Source organism: Salvelinus fontinalis, chromosome 11 (genome assembly GCF_029448725.1).
Source record: "Salvelinus fontinalis isolate EN_2023a chromosome 11, ASM2944872v1, whole genome shotgun sequence".
NCBI classification, from domain to species: Eukaryota; Metazoa; Chordata; class Actinopteri; order Salmoniformes; family Salmonidae; genus Salvelinus; species Salvelinus fontinalis.
In genome coordinates this window covers 38190910-38208153 of record NC_074675.1, presented here as the reverse complement: position 1 = coordinate 38208153, position 17244 = coordinate 38190910, and the positions used below count along the sequence as shown (strand labels likewise).

Sequence of the window (17244 nt, the reverse complement as noted above, 5' to 3'; positions counted from 1 at the left end):
ATAAATGGAACAGGGTGCCATTTGGGACGGACACTTACTAAGAGAGATCATTTCAACAGTCTGACAAATGTCAAAACACCACTGGGCTCTGTAATATAGGCTTAGTGTCCAATAATCCAGGGTATAATGATAATAGATAGAAAACTGCATTTGAAAATGTCTGTGAAAACATTCGTAGTGGTGGTGACATAATAATGTTGAGAATTCTCTTTCAAAGAACAAGTGGCTGGTGCCACCTGCTGGTCAGTATGGGAATCGCAATTTTCTGATTGAGCATGCACGCTGCGCACACACACACACACACACACACACACACACACACACACACACACACACACACACACACACACACACACACACACACACACACACACACACACACACACACACACACATACACATACACACACACACACACACACACACACACACACACACGTTTTACTATCCTTATGGGGAACTAACATTTATTTCCATTCAAAATCCTATTTGTCCAAACCCCTAACCTTAATTCTAAACCTAACCTAAACTCCTAACCCTAACTGCTAAGCTTATTACAGCCGTTGTCCTTGTGGGGACCTGGGAAATGTCCCCACAACGGAGGATTTTGGGGGATTTCCAAGTACCCACGCACGCCCACAAACACACACACACACACACACATATGTTTTACTATCCTTATAGGGAACTAAAGTTTATTTCCATTCAAAATCCTATTTGCCCTAACCCCTAACCATAATCTTAAACCTAACCCTAATTGTAATCCTAACCCTTAACCTAACCCTGAAGCTTATAATAGCCGTTGTCCTTGTGGGAACCTGGGAAATATCCCCACGACGGAGAATATGGGGGGGATTTCCGGTAACACACACACGCACGCACCACACAAACACACGCACGCACGCACGCACGCACCACACACACACACACACACACACACACCTTCACCAACTCAACTAATTTGCAGTGAAAATCTCCATGAGACCATTTATCCCAACATTAATATCCATAACAAGGACATTGCCACTCAAAGGACAGTCACTAACAAACACAGTAAATATGTATCCCAATCCAATACCTAATCCTCTCACTGCTGTTGGGATATACAGAGAAACCACATGCATACAGCGAAATGCCATGCTGTAGCTATCACACACACACACACACACACACACACACACACACACACACACACACACACACACACACACACACACACACACACACACACACACACACACACACACACACACACACACACACACACACACACACACACACACACACACACACACCTTGAGCAGCTTGTTGCTGGTGTTGAAGTCCGCTGTCTGTTTGAGGATGGCTGTGACGGCGGTGGCCAGTACCTCATGAGTGGTCCCAGAGTTCCCAGACACTGGGCCGTTGTTCACAAACACGTACTTGGAACACAACACAAAGACAGCCGTTAATACACAACCGTTACATGATCACTTTTTCATAGTCTGAAAAATGGATCCAAGCACAACATTATCCCCAAAAAGAGTTACTTTCAACTGAAAATGCATCACCCATCTTAATAATCAAAGCTAAGGCAAGGACCAGGCATTGATCCTAGGCTTGATTCTGGTCACTAGTGACTGTCGTGTGTGTGATGCCTGGCGTTATACCTTGAGAAAAGAACGCAGGTAGTTTTCCAGCCCCTCCTCGTGGCACCGGGAAACGATGTGTATAATCACACTGAAGGAATAGAACATTATCATTAGCATTGCAAATAATCATTTGCTCTTAACTGGCTTCGTTAAATAAAGGTTCAGTAAAAAAATACAATTATGATAATTACGTAGCGCAGCAAATATCCATTGAATTAACGTTTCCCCCCCAAAAAAGCAGTTGTAACTCACTTTCACAAACCATGACTATGTCTATGTCACTATGTCATGGGGTCAGACCATGATGACGTCACAGGGTCAGAGGTCAGACTCACCGGGTGGAGTTGACAGCGATTTCGGTGGCCTCTTTGGTTGCTGTGTTGAGGACCTCAAAAAGCTGCATCAGCACAGTGGGGAGGAACTTAATGATGACCTTAGTCTCCATGGCATGCAGGCACTGAGAGAGCGAGAGGGAGGGAGGGAGATGGAGAAAGAGAGAAATGGAGCGAGGGAGGGGGGAGAAAAAGTCAGAGAGAGACAGCAATACAGAACGACGGTGTAAAATACTCCACAGCAGGCGTGTCTCTCTCACCTTCAGATACTTGATGAGTTCTGCTGGGTTTCCCTCTGAGGAGGACCTCATCAGCTGGCAGTGCTGGAAGAACTTGTGGAGGTGCAGATCCTACACAGGGAAACACAGGACACAGCTGTCTGATGGCGTGTTTGTCACAACAGCTTGGCCAAGTTGTTTCAATGTCGGCAGGTAGAAGACATACCTGGGGGTATATTGTTGACGCTACATTGGTCTTCGCTTTGAACAGTGGCTTGTTGTTTTCTACCCATTTTATATCGGGTGCTGACTGTAAGGGTGACAACACACGAATACAACAATGTGATTTTAGTACTCTTTCGCCAAATGTTTTAATGTTTTAAATCAGTGTCATCGCAGTCATTTGTCACTAGAACACAAGCAGGGGATAGCTCTTCCTTGACCCCAGGTGTTCTCCACTGAACAGAGGGTTGTACCTTCTTGGCGTCCTGGCTCTTGTCATAGAGGTATCCTGGGGGCAGGGTGGCAGACACAGGCAGCTGTAGCTCTACGGACTGCATCCTGCCGTCCTTCAACAGGGGGGACCAGGAGTAGCCCACTGTTGCAGAGGGAGGGATGAACAGGTAAGGTAATGGAGGAAGACACACACACACACGCACACACACACACACACACACACACACACACACACACACACACACACACACACACACACACACACACACACACACACACACACACACACACACACACACACACACACACACACACACACACACACACACCGCCCCTAGTCTTACCCAGGGACTCCACTCCCTCTCTCTTCTTGGTGCTGGTCTTGGTACTGATCTCACAGCTGATGTGGTAGAAGGTAAAGAGGATGTGGTGTTTCTCATGGACATGGACCGGCAGCTCAATCTTTACCTGCACAGATCGATACACGATCAACATGGACGTTAGTGTTTTCAAAATTCTCATCTCACTTGACCCAAGATTTTAAACTAAAAAGTCCTTCTGGCAGTGTCATAGAAATACCCCAGAACGAGTCACAAACCTATCATTCTAGATACAACGGTACATATTTCTCAATGTCAGAAATAGTACGACTAAGCCAAAGCAAAACGATTCCTATCTTTACCACTAGGGGGTAGCAAGAGTGAGTAGTGGAATGTTCACCCTGCCTGCACGTGTGCTCTGTGTCAGAGGAAATGACACACGGTGGGCCTAGCCAATAACGTTTGCTTCTTTCATGAAACTAATTCCAACCTGGGGTCTAGTATGACTTGGTTATGTGTCACAACGAATAGTGTGGTCCTTTCCCTTAAAATCTTGTTGAAACAGGGCTCCCTGATAAAGTAACGCCAGAGAGATCAGAGCAGTGAAGGGGTCTTGGATGGTGTGTGTGGGGTTCTAATCCTTATGCCATAGACCAGATGGCCCCCGTCCCAGTCAACGTCTCTGTGTCTGTGACAGTGTCCTGATCTCACCTCTCTCTCTCTCCCACCCTCTGGTGGGTATCAGACCAGCCCAGTGTGAGCCAGACCAGAGCCCCTGCTCTGGGGTAGATTATAGGATTAACGAAGCCCTAATGACTGGACTTTGGCCACTGAGGACTTCCAACAGTAACAGTAACAAATGCAGGGAGTAATTGATGTGGCATAGCAAATCAGGGAAAAGGCCAGGTTTATTACGCAAATTGTTCTCTGACCTCGTTGTAAAACTCAGGGCTCTGGTTGTGGTGGAGGACGGCCGCACAGGCACTGGTGGTGAAGAGTGTCTCTCCTGGCTTTCCGTAGATACACTGAAACACACACACACACACACACACATTATTATTAATCTACTGCTCATCTGCTGATGTTGCATGGGCATGTCAGTGAGTAAGACGACAGCAATCTGTGGGCAATGCGAAATAATTAGACCGAAATGCTGTTAAAGAACTGTACAATCACACCTCAAATACTTGCAACACAAGCAAACCACGGCCACGAACGACGGGGAAAACGAGCTTGTTCACCAGTCTAAGTTAGTTAGAGGTGAGAATTTAGTATGTAGGAGAATGAGAGTTTAAACGGAACTAAACTAAGTGGAGACCACAGGAGAGGGAAGGAGGAGGGGGCCGGCTGAGCTGCATAAGCCCAGGCGTGTGATGTGGCCCTGACCTAGATAGATCCTCTGACCCTGGGCTGGACGGGAAGGCCTTTTGTGGGGTAAGGTACTGTGGGTAAAACTCAATGCTAGTCCAGGCAGAGGTCTAGATAATTGATCGTGACAGGGCGGACACAGTGAGGAGGAGGAGAAGGGGTCATTTAGTGCAGTAATTACAATGTTGATTCCTTGGGTCATTTTCTAATTGACCAAAGTATGAGTGTGTGAAGGAGGCCCTTAGAAAGGACAGAGCTCAAATGAGCAGCTTAGTCTGAAGGGGAATGTTTGATCATTCCTAACTATCAGTACTGTCTCAAAAGGAAACTGAGAGGACATGCCGAGTGGTGGTCCTTAGAAAGGACAGAGTGAGCAGAGCTCAAATGACCAGCCCGGTCTCAGAGATAGTTGGCCTCTTTCCAGTGGAGAATACGCTGTTTCAGATCATGTGATTACGGGTTGTGTACCAGCATGGAAAAAGCAGTGCCTTCAGAACCCTGTTCCCGCGGCGACAACACGCTGAAGTGTGGTCTGATGATTACACAGTGAGGGTGTAGGCCCGGTCCCTGGCTAGAAGGGCCGACTGGAATCTTCAGTCTTTTCTGCAGAATGGGCTGAGAGACATCTCTGTTCCTACATTTTAAGCATAGAAGTCCATGGAGCAAACCATAGTGCACCTTCAATGAGGCAGACGATCACTATTCGGAGGACCAAAATGAATGAGCCTTTGGGCTTCAGTGTGTTCATCCTTGATGCAGTCGTTTTTGAATGCACTCTATGTAATGTTGTCTCCACCTGAAGCGGTTTCTTTGTGTTTTTAATGATCAAATAAATATAGTAATGAATTAATACAGCTCCAGCAACCTACAGCACAGTGTGACATGGGATATCGCTCCTTCTATTAGAGCCGGTGTAAAGTCCAGGAACTGTGCTAGTTGGTTTCCGCTGTGCGCTAAATGGAGAGGTGTGCTGTGACGTTGGCCCGACCCTGCTGTTTGTCAACACTTTATTATGCCCGAGAAAAGACTTTGTTCCTAGCCAGAATGTGTGATAAATAATCTCTCTCACTGGTTCTGTGGAAGCCTGTTTGAGTGCAGTGAACAGTGAGGGATTCTGTCTGGTGGAAAAAACTATTCCATGGTCGTCGAATGGAGGTTTCCACCCACAAGTATTCGACGTGTGCGGATGTTCCTCAACAAGAGAGAGCGAGAGAGAGAGAGAGGGAAGGAAGGAAGGAAAAAGAGAGAGCGAGGGAGAAAGAAAGAGAGCGTGAGAGAGGGAGAAAGAGAGAAAGAGAGCGTGAGAGAGAGCGCGAGATAAAGAGAATGAGAGAGAAAGAAGGAGAGAGAGAGCTCTCATTATCTCCCCTTGCCAGCTGTAATAACTGGCTAAGCTTCTGTAAGAGGCCTTTTCTCTCCTCCGCGACTCCACTGTAGTAGTGACTTGAACTTTGTCAACTCCTGGGGATCCCAGTCATTTTCAGTCGATCAGACGTTACAGTATCATCCAAACGCTCACCTTTAGAGGGGCCGCGCCTTCTTCGTCAGAGTCTCTGAACTGTACACACACCGCTACGTTTCTTGCCTGGAAGGATAAAAGACAGTCAATACAATAACTCAACCCAGGAAGGACGACAGTCGGTGAGTGATAATGTGAGCTGTAAACCCAATCACCCACTGAACTCAATGTGTACTGAACAAAAAAATGTAAACGCAACATGCAACAATTTCAACAGTTTTATTGAGTTACAGTTCATACAAGGAAATTAGTCAATTAAAATAAATAAATTAGGCCCTGATCTATTGATTTCACATGACTGTGCAGGGGCGCAACCATAGGGCTCCCCCCTACTTGGGAGACAGGCCAAGCCAATCAGAATATTTTTCACCCCACAAAAGGGCTTTATTACAGACAGAAATACTCCTCAGTTTCATCAGCTGTCCTGGTGGCTGGTCTCAGACAATCCCGCAGGTGAAGAAGCTGGATGTGGAGTTCCTGGGATGGCGTGGCTACACGTGGTCTGTGGTTGTGAGGCCGGTTGGACATGCTGCCAAATTCTTTAAAATGACATTGGAGGCGGCTTATGGAAGAGAAATGAACATGAAATTCTCTGGCAAAAGCTCTGGTCAGCATGCCAATTGCACGCTCCCGCAAAACCTGATACATCTGTGGCATTGTTTTATGTGACAAGAGTGGCCTTTGATTGCCCCCAGCACAAGGTGCACCTGTGTAATGAGCATGCTGTTTAATCAGCTTCTTGATATGCCACACCTGTCAGGTGGAATGGATTATCTTGGGAAAGGAGAAATGCTCACTAACAGGGACGTAAAAACATCATTTGGGCACAACGTTTGAGAGAAATTGGCTTTTGTGTGTGTATGGAACATTTCTGGGGCCTTTAAATCAGCCCGTGAAACATGGGACCGACCCTTTACATGTTGCGTTGTTGTTGTTATTATTTGCACACATATCTCCCTCCCACCTTTCACCCACCTTTGCGAAGGTCTTCTGGTTGTCGTATTTCAGCTGCAGGGGATAGACATACAGGTGGTTCTTGTAGACAGTGAAGGGGTAGTTGTACTTGGCCTCCTCAGGGAGAAACTCCTCCATCTCCACTGAGACCCTCTCACACTTCTCCTCAAAGGGCTTGACTGGGATGTACGACGAGGTCACCGTGTCTGAGGGAGAACAGTGGAGGACGTCAGTGGCACTGTCAACCAATGAAATGGGTTATATGGCACGATTGTCAGTCAACCGTTCAATATTATTCAGTCAAATGTAAACAGCGGACTAGGGAAAATAGGGGAAACTACCCACTTGAGAAGTCCGGAGGCACACACTCGATGGTGACATTCAGCTGTCCAGGGATAGTCTGCAGCTTGCTCTTCTCTGGCCTGTAGGGGTGAAAGTGTATGAAACAGTCATAACACTACAAGTATGTACACCTGCAGTGCCAACAGACACTAGGACACCGACTAACATGTCCGTAGTACAACTAGCACACCAAACCACCTATACTGTACACTCTTAGAAAAAAGGGTTCCAAAAGGGTTCTTCGGCTGTCCCCATAGGAGAACCCTTTTTGACTACAGGTAGACACACACGCACACACACACACACACACACACACACACACACACACACACACACACACACACACACACACACACACACACACACACACACACACACACACACACACACACACACACACACACACACACACACACACACATCCTTTTGGGTTTCATGTAGAAACCTCTGTAGAAAAGGTTCTATTTGGAACCCAAATCGGTTCTACCTGCAACCAAAACAGGTTATTCAAAAGGTTCTCCTATGGGGACAGCTGAATAACCCTTTAAGGTTCTAGATAGCACCTTTTTTTCTAAGAGTGTACACTCACAACCATCACATGTCTTATTGATGACTCACTTCCTGATATCAGCCAGCATCTTGATGAGGTCATCGGTGGAGATCTTGCTGCTGTCCTGGCGATAGAGAGGCGAGAACTTCCCGTCCATGTCCAGACTGCCCTGGGCATCTTTAAACACTTGCCTGGGACAACAGAGACAGGATCATGTTCACGTGTAAGGAGGATGTACATTGTAAAATGCAGGTGACTATTCAAATGAAGACACCTGAGGTCGCAAATAAATCATCACCCCACTGCCTGAGGCCCAGTAAACATTATTTCCCAAATAGTCAGTGAACTATTCCACAGTTTTCCATTTGATGTGTATGAGAGCTGTGTCTTACTTGGCAGCCCAGGCGAAGGGCATCCTGTACTGGCCCAGGCGCTGACACGTCTGCTTGGCAGCCTTCAGCACCTTCTGGGCTGTCTGGAGGGGAACACACACATGTAGAATGAGTCTGATGTAACAGTAACAGGTTACTGAAAAGGTAATAACGTGATTTATAACAGCGGCAAAGCTACTCAAACAATCATGATGGAAACGAGACCAAAATAGGCAAAACATGGGAGGCAATTCAGTTTAACACAAGTTAAACGAGACACTTTAACATGACATAATACACACAACCCAGGCAATCTCTACTAAAACTTTTAAACAGTGGTTTTGGGGGGTTATGCATGTCCTGTGTCTGACACATTATCTATTCATAGCAATAGAAGTAACTAAGATGAGAGAGAGAGCAGTGGTGGTAGAAGACCTTGTTGATGTCTGAAGGGAGACGCGCGCGCGCGCACACACACACACACACACACACACACACACACACACACACACACACACACACACACACACACACACACACACACACACACACACACACACACACACACACACACACACACACACACACACACACACACCTTGTTGATGTCTGAAGTCTTGATGTAGGGCTCAGCACAGTGTGTAATGCCGTTCTGTAGGACCTTCTCCACTCTGGCCACCAGGAAAATATCAGCATGGGGGTTGGTCACCGAGAAGATACCCTGGAGGAGAGATGAGGAAGAGAGGAAAGGTGAAGTAGAAGAAAAATGGAGCGATGAGGAAGAATGATGGAGAAGACTGATGAAGGAAAAATGACTCTTTGAGACTGCTAGGCCTAATGACCGCTGCTCTTTAATTATTTGTTACTTTTATTTTTTTATGTATCTATTTTTTTACTTAACACCTTTTTTCTTTAAAACTTCATATGATTTTTCTGTTTGAAACTACCGTCAGGACTACAGTAGCTCGTAGTCATTGTATGAGGGAGAGTTTATCAACTGTCTCCTGGACGGGGCCTGCAGCTGGGAAGTGGTTGGCTGTCTGTTAGTGGCTGAAGCTATACAGGAAACCCAAAACAGAGTTGGAACTATTTTTGGGTCAGTGAGATGAAGCCAACCGTGGCTCTTACACAGAGCGTCACACACATGTACGTGCATGCACGCACACACAAACATACACACACACACACACACACACACACATGCAGAAACATGTTCTTCCTGGGAGTGGCAGCAAAGTAAGAGAGGAGTTCGTGACACATTAGTAGACATTTGGAACACATTAAAAACACATCAGCTTTGACATAATCCGGACGACAAGTTGCATTATGTTGCTCGCGCAGGGGTCTAGCTAAAGATTCTGCTACCAGAAACAGATTTACATGGGAGATACCCATGTAAATCACAATATAAAGCTGGCACTGAGGGAGATGAAGGGGAGCCTGCTAGCGCCGGTGAGACACACCCTGACTTCCGTTGTGCAGTAGAAAGATGGACTACACCCAAACAGCACCTCAATTACACTGTGATCTGCTGGTGTCCAAGTCTATAATCAGACAGTAATCATAGAGGAAGGCCATGATCTATTTCTCTGTGCCCTGGTGGACATTGCTAGGTAATCTAGAAGAAAAAGAAACGCATACTTATTTAGGCGAGGTGCTGGCTAGCGGAGTAGAAAACTTGAAAATAAAGGAGAGCCGCACACTCTAGGAGCTCAGATTCTAAAATGTAATTACCAACGTTTCGACAGCCAAGCTGCCAAGCTAGACATTGCTAGGTTCACACAAGGCAAGAGCTTACTATTTTTTAAACCTTTATTTAAATAGGCAAGTCAGTTAAGAACTAATTCTTATTTACAATGACGGCCTACCAGGGAACAGTGGATTAACTGCTTTGTTCAGGGGCAGAACGACAGATTTTTACCATGCCAGCTCGGGGATTCGATCCAGCAACCTTTCGGTTACTAGTCCAACGCTCTAACTAGGCTACCTGCCACCCCAAATCAAGTTCTGTTTTTTGTGTCAACGAGAGTGAGAATGACCAATGTCTTGATTGATTCTATTCTGTTTGATACTCTCTGTTTCCACTCTGTTCTTCATTCTGTTTCTGGGTCCAGATATTTTATTACACAGCATTTCCATTCCACCTCACAGGACTTTCTGCGTCCAGAGAGAGGGAGAGCTCCGCCATGTTTCCATGTTGTCTGGGGATGGGAGGTGCAGCACGGTAGGCAGTGGGGAATGGCGTTGTCTCCAACCGAACATTTTCTAAACCCTCCTCTTGTCCACAGAGAAAACATTTCTCTGTTTTAAAGTTTTGCCGTTGGGCGGCGAGGAAATGTTACAGTTTTAAAGCTCGTTTCCTGCAATTCTACACATTTTGCAATGAGGGTGAGAGCAAATGAGCAGTTTAAAAGCTAATTTCCTACAATTATACACATTTTGCAACGGGGCCGAGAGAAAATGTGCAGTTTTAAAGCTAATCATACACATTTTTCCATGGCGTTTGCCGTGTTCTTATGCTATCTGAGTGACTCAAGCATTATAACAAAATAAATGCGGCAATTTTTTGAATTTTAGATTCTCCCTGACCGTCGTTTATTTTGGGGTGATTGTTAGTTCTCAAAGATGATCTTATTAAAAAATATATTTGTCCATTCTCGTTTTCTACATACTTTATGTCTGGTTTAAGTCGTTTAAGTTCATACTGACCGGGCCATACGTCTAATGAAGTTGGCTACACTTCCAGGATTACAAGCTAGCTAGCTAATGACCTTAGAGGTTTCTCCGGACGATCTGATGTTGTAACGCCTCACTTTGATCTTAAAAGACATCACACCGGCTGCAGGAGTTAACACGGCATGCTACAGCTAGCACCCAAGAGAAACACACATCCTCATGCTGAAACTGGTCTGTTCTTTTCAAGTCGACTGGCTTCAAACTGTTTAGCAAAACAGTGAGAGTCGGGCTACTAGAGCAACTTTGATATTGCAGTTTGATATTGCAGTTAGCCTTTGAAACGGTAATACTAGCTATATAGAATACATATAGATTAAAGTGAACACATTTCATAGCTGCTGTTCTTGTTTACCCAATTACTGTATAATGAGAAGTTAAGGTTAAGGAGATACACTTTGAAGCTTTGAGATATTCAACAATTATTAACACGAAAACCTTTCTGGTCAAAATCCTACAGCGTTGCATGGCAGTAATTGCTGTAACACTAGATGGTGGAGTTATGTTGTGTGTTTTACGAGCCTGAATCTCAACGTGCTTTGAATAAAGAGGGGAAATCAACTGTATCATTCGGACTATGTCCTGGTTCATAGTAGCGCCAGTAGAATCCCCCAGACACCAGAGGTAGTCCAGTGAAATCAGGAGTATCAGTCAACTGCTCTCTCACACACACACACGCTGCATTGTGGGTAAATGCATGGATGTGCAGTATTGTGGCACCGTATCGACTAGGGTGTAAGACGAGAGGACAGCCACTGTTGCGCAGCACCGCTGACGACAACGCCTTGCAATCCCCGGCGGGAGTGGCTCATCTCTGGGTGTCTAATGCCTGCTGACCGGTTTGTGTGGGTCATCAGAAAAAAAAAAAAAGTATTTACAAACAAAACTCGCCATCTTTACATCCCTGTCCTAACCAACTGATCATCTTAAGTAATCATGTCAAATAAGGGAGAGACTTAGTTTGTAATCCGAGGATTCTGTGATGCATAATTTCTACAGATACACAAGCACGATTTAGTCTGCGTGTGTGCGTGTGTGTAAACACAACACATAGAATATATTATATAGGTCAGTTAAGGTCACTATGGTCCTACCTGAGTGGGGTATTGCAGCAGAGACTCAGACACCCTTTGTAGAACGGGAAGACCATTCCCTATCCCTGCATCCCCATTCACTCCTCCATTCACCCCTCCTCCTCCTCCTCCCTCTGATGTAGGGGAGAGTGGAGAGGTGTCGGTCAGCATCTCTCGTACACAGGGAGGGTTGAGGTCCACGTGGAAGTCAGAAGAGATCTTACAGCTCTTAGACACATCAAACAGGGCCAAGCTGATGAAGAACGGTTCCACCTGGATAACAGAGAGAAGAGAGAGCGTGCGTATGTGCGTGTTTACGAGGTACAAACAAAAGAGAGTGTGTGTGTGTGTATTTCCACTATAGACATAAGCATATTAGCTTGAATGATGACGACCCCACTCCTTCCAGGAACCATAACGCCTATGTGAGTTTGAGTGCAACAACGTCACTCCATATAAATCTCGGCCAACCTCCCTTATTCCCCTCCCCAGACCCAATAAATGCTCTAGTGGGAATGTAGTTATTTATCACAGTGTTTAATGTCTACTATAATCCACTCTGAAGGAGGGAGAGAGGTAGGACTCAGTAGTGTGCTCTATACTGCTGGCTCATGCCAAAGAGGCTCTGCATTCGTCTCACACTCCAAACAGGAAGCTAACTTCCTTCATCGGGGAATCTGAATGTGGATAATGATTTAGGTCTCTATACAGCAATTTGGGCATCTATCTTGAGGTATTTCAAACATGCAATATTTTAGGAAAAAACACAACTCCCGGAAATTCTAACCATAATTCTTTATACTTAAAAGATCAAAAAGTGATCTGAAAATAAGTTGAATATACAACATAAACACAAATTCTGATGTCGTTTTTGGATCTGTTGTGCCCTGTTGTACGTTACTCCTATATGACCTACGTTGGAGCAGGAGGATAGGGTGTGTGTGTGTGTGAGCTTACGTTGGTGAGGACCCCGTCCCCCCTCTCGTTTGCACAGCCCTGCAGGCTGAAGGTGAGGTCATGGCAGCTGACGGCGATGCGCCGGCCAAAACGCTCCTCAAACGGCTTCACATCAGGCTCTATACCCGAGAAGTCTAACCTCTGGAGAGAGGAGGGGTGAGAGGAGACGTGGGGGAGGGAGGAGGAGAGGAGGATGGGAAAGAGGTGGGAGGAAAGGAGGAGGTGGGAGGGATGGGTGATGAAAGGAGGGAAGGAAAAAGATGGAGGGAGAGGGGGAAAGGAGAGTGGAGGAGAGAGGTGGGAGAAGAAGGAGGGGAGAAAAGGGAGGAGGGAGGAAGTAAGGAGGGAGGAGAGGGAGGTCAGGAAGAAAGATGAAGGAGAGAGGAGGGAACAGTGGTTAGCTTCTGGCATCCATCCCCATGGAAACATACAATATGCAAACACAGACATTCTCTAACTGAGAGGTTCACTCGATGCCAGTTGAGCCAGCAGGCCCTGGGACTGCCCAGACAGACAGGGTACATCATGCATCGATACACCTATACACTGCATACTACAAGCCTGATCTAATAGACTTAAACAACATTAACAAACATATTGGGGATGAATAGAGTAAAACACAGATGGTTCTAACCTGTGTTTCAGGGTCCAGGGAGAAAAGCTTTTGTCTCCCCTCGTTCCTGTTCATTTTATTGAACTGGTCTGTTTCCCTGGCATACTGCAGAGAGAGAAAGGAGAAAAACAGACAAAGAACAGCCTCAGGTCACAGTGAGATCTCCATCCTCCCTCTCTCCTCTCACACCATCCAATCCATCCATCCATCTCCAGAGAGAGACAGTAGAGTTAACCAGGAAGAGGAGCACTGGGACATCTCAGACCAGACAGCTCTCTTTGTTCTCCTTGTGCTGTTCTGGGTTTATAGGCACCTTCAAGCAGTTGAGGTGTTCTCTATGGGATAAGCATCAGCTTCATCCCAAATGGCACCCTGTTCCCTCTAACGTGCACTACTTTTGCAATGGGCCCATAGGGCTCTGGGCAAAAGTAGTGCACAATATAGGAAATAGGGTGCCATTAGGGCCGCAGACATTTTGTTTCTCTAACTGACTAGAAACACATTGCTTATCAATAATCTATCTGCTAGAACCTAAAAAGAGTTATTCAGCTGTCGTCCATACATGGAACCCAAAATGGTTATACCTGGAACCAAAAAGGGTTCAACTTGGAACCAAAAAGGGTTCTCTTATGGCGACACCCGAAGAACCCTTTTTTGAATAAAACTTTCCTTTCTCTCCGATCGAAACAGGATACGCTCTGTCTGAATGACCCTATTAAAACCTCTCCACCATGTGGCTAGAATCATTAACATGTGTGTGTGTGTGAGGAATATCCACACTGCTAGAATAAAGCACTGCTGCTAATGAGGCCAGAGGTGAAGAGAGCAAGTCAGATAAAAACATACTGCCAACATCCACCAGGCTGAATCAATCAGCAACGGGGTATACACACTACGCCTAAGAGTGGGACGCACAGACGGCTACATAACGTATCAGATGCTTAGTAAAACATTTAAAAAACGAACAGTAGGCCTACTATATGGGATTCCTCTGCAGTGTGTGATTGAAGTTGATAACAGTAACACCATAACCAAGCCATCGTGCACAAATTGATTTTGTCCCCCACACCAAACGCGATCACGACACGCAGGTTGAAATACCAAAACAAACTCTGAACCAATTCTATTAATTTGGGGACAGGTCGAAAAGCATTAAACATTTATGGCAATTTGGCTAAGTAGCTTGCAGTAGCTAGCTAATTTTCCTATTTACCTAGCTAGCATGCTGTTGCTAGCTAATAAGTACTGGGATTTAAATATTGAGTTGTTATTTTATCTGAAAAAGGTCCTCTACTCCGACAATTAATCCACACATAAAACAGTCAACCGAATCGTTTCTAGTCATCTCTCCTCCTTCCATGCTTCTTTTTCTTCTTTGAAATTCATATGGCGATTGGCAACTAACTAACTAACTTTCATAATAAGGTGCATTACCACAACTGACCACAGTTCATTTAACAATCACCCACATGGGCACATGTTCCTAAAAACCAATGAGAAGATAGCACGTGGGTATATGCTTCTAAAAACCAATGAGGAGATAGCACGTGGGTATATGCTTCTAAAAACCAATGAGGAGATAGCACGTGGGTATATGCTTCTAAAAACCAATGAGGAGATAGCACGTGGGTATATGCTTCTAAAAACCAATGAGGAGATAGCACGTGGGTATATGCTTCTAAAAACCAATAAGGAGATAGCACGTGGGTATATGCTTCTAAAAATCAATGAGATGGCACGTGGGTATATGCTTCTAAAAACCAATGAGGAGATAGCACGTGGGTATATGCTTCTAAAAACCAATGAGGAGATAGCACGTGGGTATATGCTTCTAAAAACCAATGAGGAGATAGCACGTGGGTATATGCTTCTAAAAACCAATGAGAAAATAGCACGTGGGTATATGCTTCTAAAAACCAATGAGGAGATAGCACGTGGGTATATGCTTCTAAAAACCAATGAGAAGATAGCACGTGGGTATATGCTTTTAAAAACCAATGAGAAGATAGCACGTGGGTATATGCTTCTAAAAACCAATGAGAAGATAGCACGTGGGTATATGCTTCTAAAAACCAATGAGGAGATAGCACGTGGGTATATGCTTCTAAAAACCAATGAGGAGATAGCACGTGGGTATATGCTTCTAAAAACCAATGAGGAGATAGCACGTGGGTATATGCTTCTACAAACCAATGAGGAGATAGCACGTGGGTATATGCTTCTAAAAACCAATGAGGAGATAGCACGTGGGTATATGCTTCTAAAAACCAATGAGGAGATAGCACGTGGGTATATGCTTCTAAAAACCAATGAGGAGATAGCACGTGGGTATATGCTTCTAAAAACCAATGAGGAGATAGCACGTGGGTATATGCTTCTACAAACCAATGAGGAGATAGCACGTGGGTATATGCTTCTAAAAACCAATGAGGAGATAGCACGTGGGTATATGCTTCTAAAAACCAATGAGGAGATAGCACGTGGGTATATGCTTCTAAAAACCAATGAGGAGATAGCACGTTGGTATATGCTTCTAAAAACCAATGAGGAGATAGCACGTGGGTATATGCTTCTAAAAACCAATGAGGAGATAGCACGTGGGTATATGCTTCTAAAAACCAATGTGGAGATAGCACGTGGGTATATGCTTTTAAAAACCAATGAGGAGATAGCACGTGGGTATATGCTTCTAAAAACCAATGAGAAGATAGCACGTGGGTATATGCTTCTAAAAACCATTGAGAAGATAGCACGTGGGTATATGCTTTTAAAAACCAATGAGAAGATAGCACGTGGGTATATGCTTCTAAAAACCAATGAGAAGATAGCACGTGGGTATATGCTTCTAAAAACCAATGATGAGATAGCACGTGGGTATATGCTTCTAAAAACCAATGAGGAGATAGCACGTGGGTATATGCTTCTAAAAACCAATGAGGAGATAGCACGTGGGTATATGCTTCTACAAACCAATGAGGAGATAGCACGTGGGTATATGCTTCTAAAAACCAATGAGGAGATAGCACGTGGGTATATGCTTCTAAAAACCAATGAGGAGATAGCACGTGGGTATATGCTTCTAAAAACCAATGAGGAGATAGCACGTTGGTATATGCTTCTAAAAACCAATGAGGAGATAGCACGTGGGTATATGCTTCTAAAAACCAATGAGGAGATAGCACGTGGGTATATGCTTCTAAAAACCAATGTGGAGATAGCACGTGGGTATATGCTTTTAAAAACCAATGAGGAGATAGCACGTGGGTATATGCTTCTAAAAACCAATGAGAAGATAGCACGTGGGTATATGCTTCTAAAAACCAATGAGAAGATAGCACGTGGGTATATGCTTCTAAAAACCAATGAGAAGATAGCACGTGGGTATATGCTTCTAAAAACCAATGAGGAGATAGCACGTGGGTATATGCTTCTAAAACCAATGAGGAGATGGGAGAGGCAGGGCTTGCAGCACGTTCTGTGTCACAAATAGAATCAACACGACCGGTGTGGTCAGCATGTAACAGCATTACCTTGACGAGTTCAGGGTGAAGGCTCCTGCCCAGACTCTCCAATAGGCTCTCTCCTTTCCCCTGGCTGCTGCTGTCCTCATCTGATTGGACGAGAGAGGAGTCAGTCAAAAAGAGTACTGACCATAGAGCCTCATGTATGATTGGGATGAGTATAACGACATCTGATATTAGAGCACCCTTTCCTTGATATCTGATCCTCCTAGAGTTGTGTACTTGGATGATTACTGGATGATTCTACTCAGTGGTGGAAAAAAGTACCCCAATTTTCCTACTACTT

General features: G+C 45.0%; 1 protein-coding gene across 7 annotated transcripts in view; it reads right to left on the bottom strand.

Annotated features, from left to right (window-relative positions):
• LOC129865677 (dedicator of cytokinesis protein 11-like) overlaps window positions 1-17244 on the bottom strand; it is a 118041-nt gene that overhangs the window by 68922 nt on the left and 31875 nt on the right. For all 7 annotated transcript variants that reach the window (XM_055938626.1, XM_055938627.1, XM_055938628.1 and 4 more), the window contains exons 9-26: window positions 16968-17047; window positions 13459-13542; window positions 12825-12965; window positions 11889-12140; window positions 8660-8782; window positions 8083-8165; window positions 7759-7881; window positions 7144-7220; window positions 6820-7004; window positions 5845-5910; window positions 3890-3982; window positions 2982-3105; window positions 2658-2779; window positions 2408-2491; window positions 2224-2313; window positions 1967-2088; window positions 1650-1719; window positions 1296-1421 (exon numbers count right to left, since the gene is read on the bottom strand). In XM_055938626.1, coding sequence (XP_055794601.1) covers window positions 1296-1421; window positions 1650-1719; window positions 1967-2088; window positions 2224-2313; window positions 2408-2491; window positions 2658-2779; window positions 2982-3105; window positions 3890-3982; window positions 5845-5910; window positions 6820-7004; window positions 7144-7220; window positions 7759-7881; window positions 8083-8165; window positions 8660-8782; window positions 11889-12140; window positions 12825-12965; window positions 13459-13542; window positions 16968-17047 — 2045 coding nt within the window. The remainder of the gene's footprint in view (window positions 1-1295; window positions 1422-1649; window positions 1720-1966; window positions 2089-2223; window positions 2314-2407; window positions 2492-2657; window positions 2780-2981; window positions 3106-3889; window positions 3983-5844; window positions 5911-6819; window positions 7005-7143; window positions 7221-7758; window positions 7882-8082; window positions 8166-8659; window positions 8783-11888; window positions 12141-12824; window positions 12966-13458; window positions 13543-16967; window positions 17048-17244) is intronic.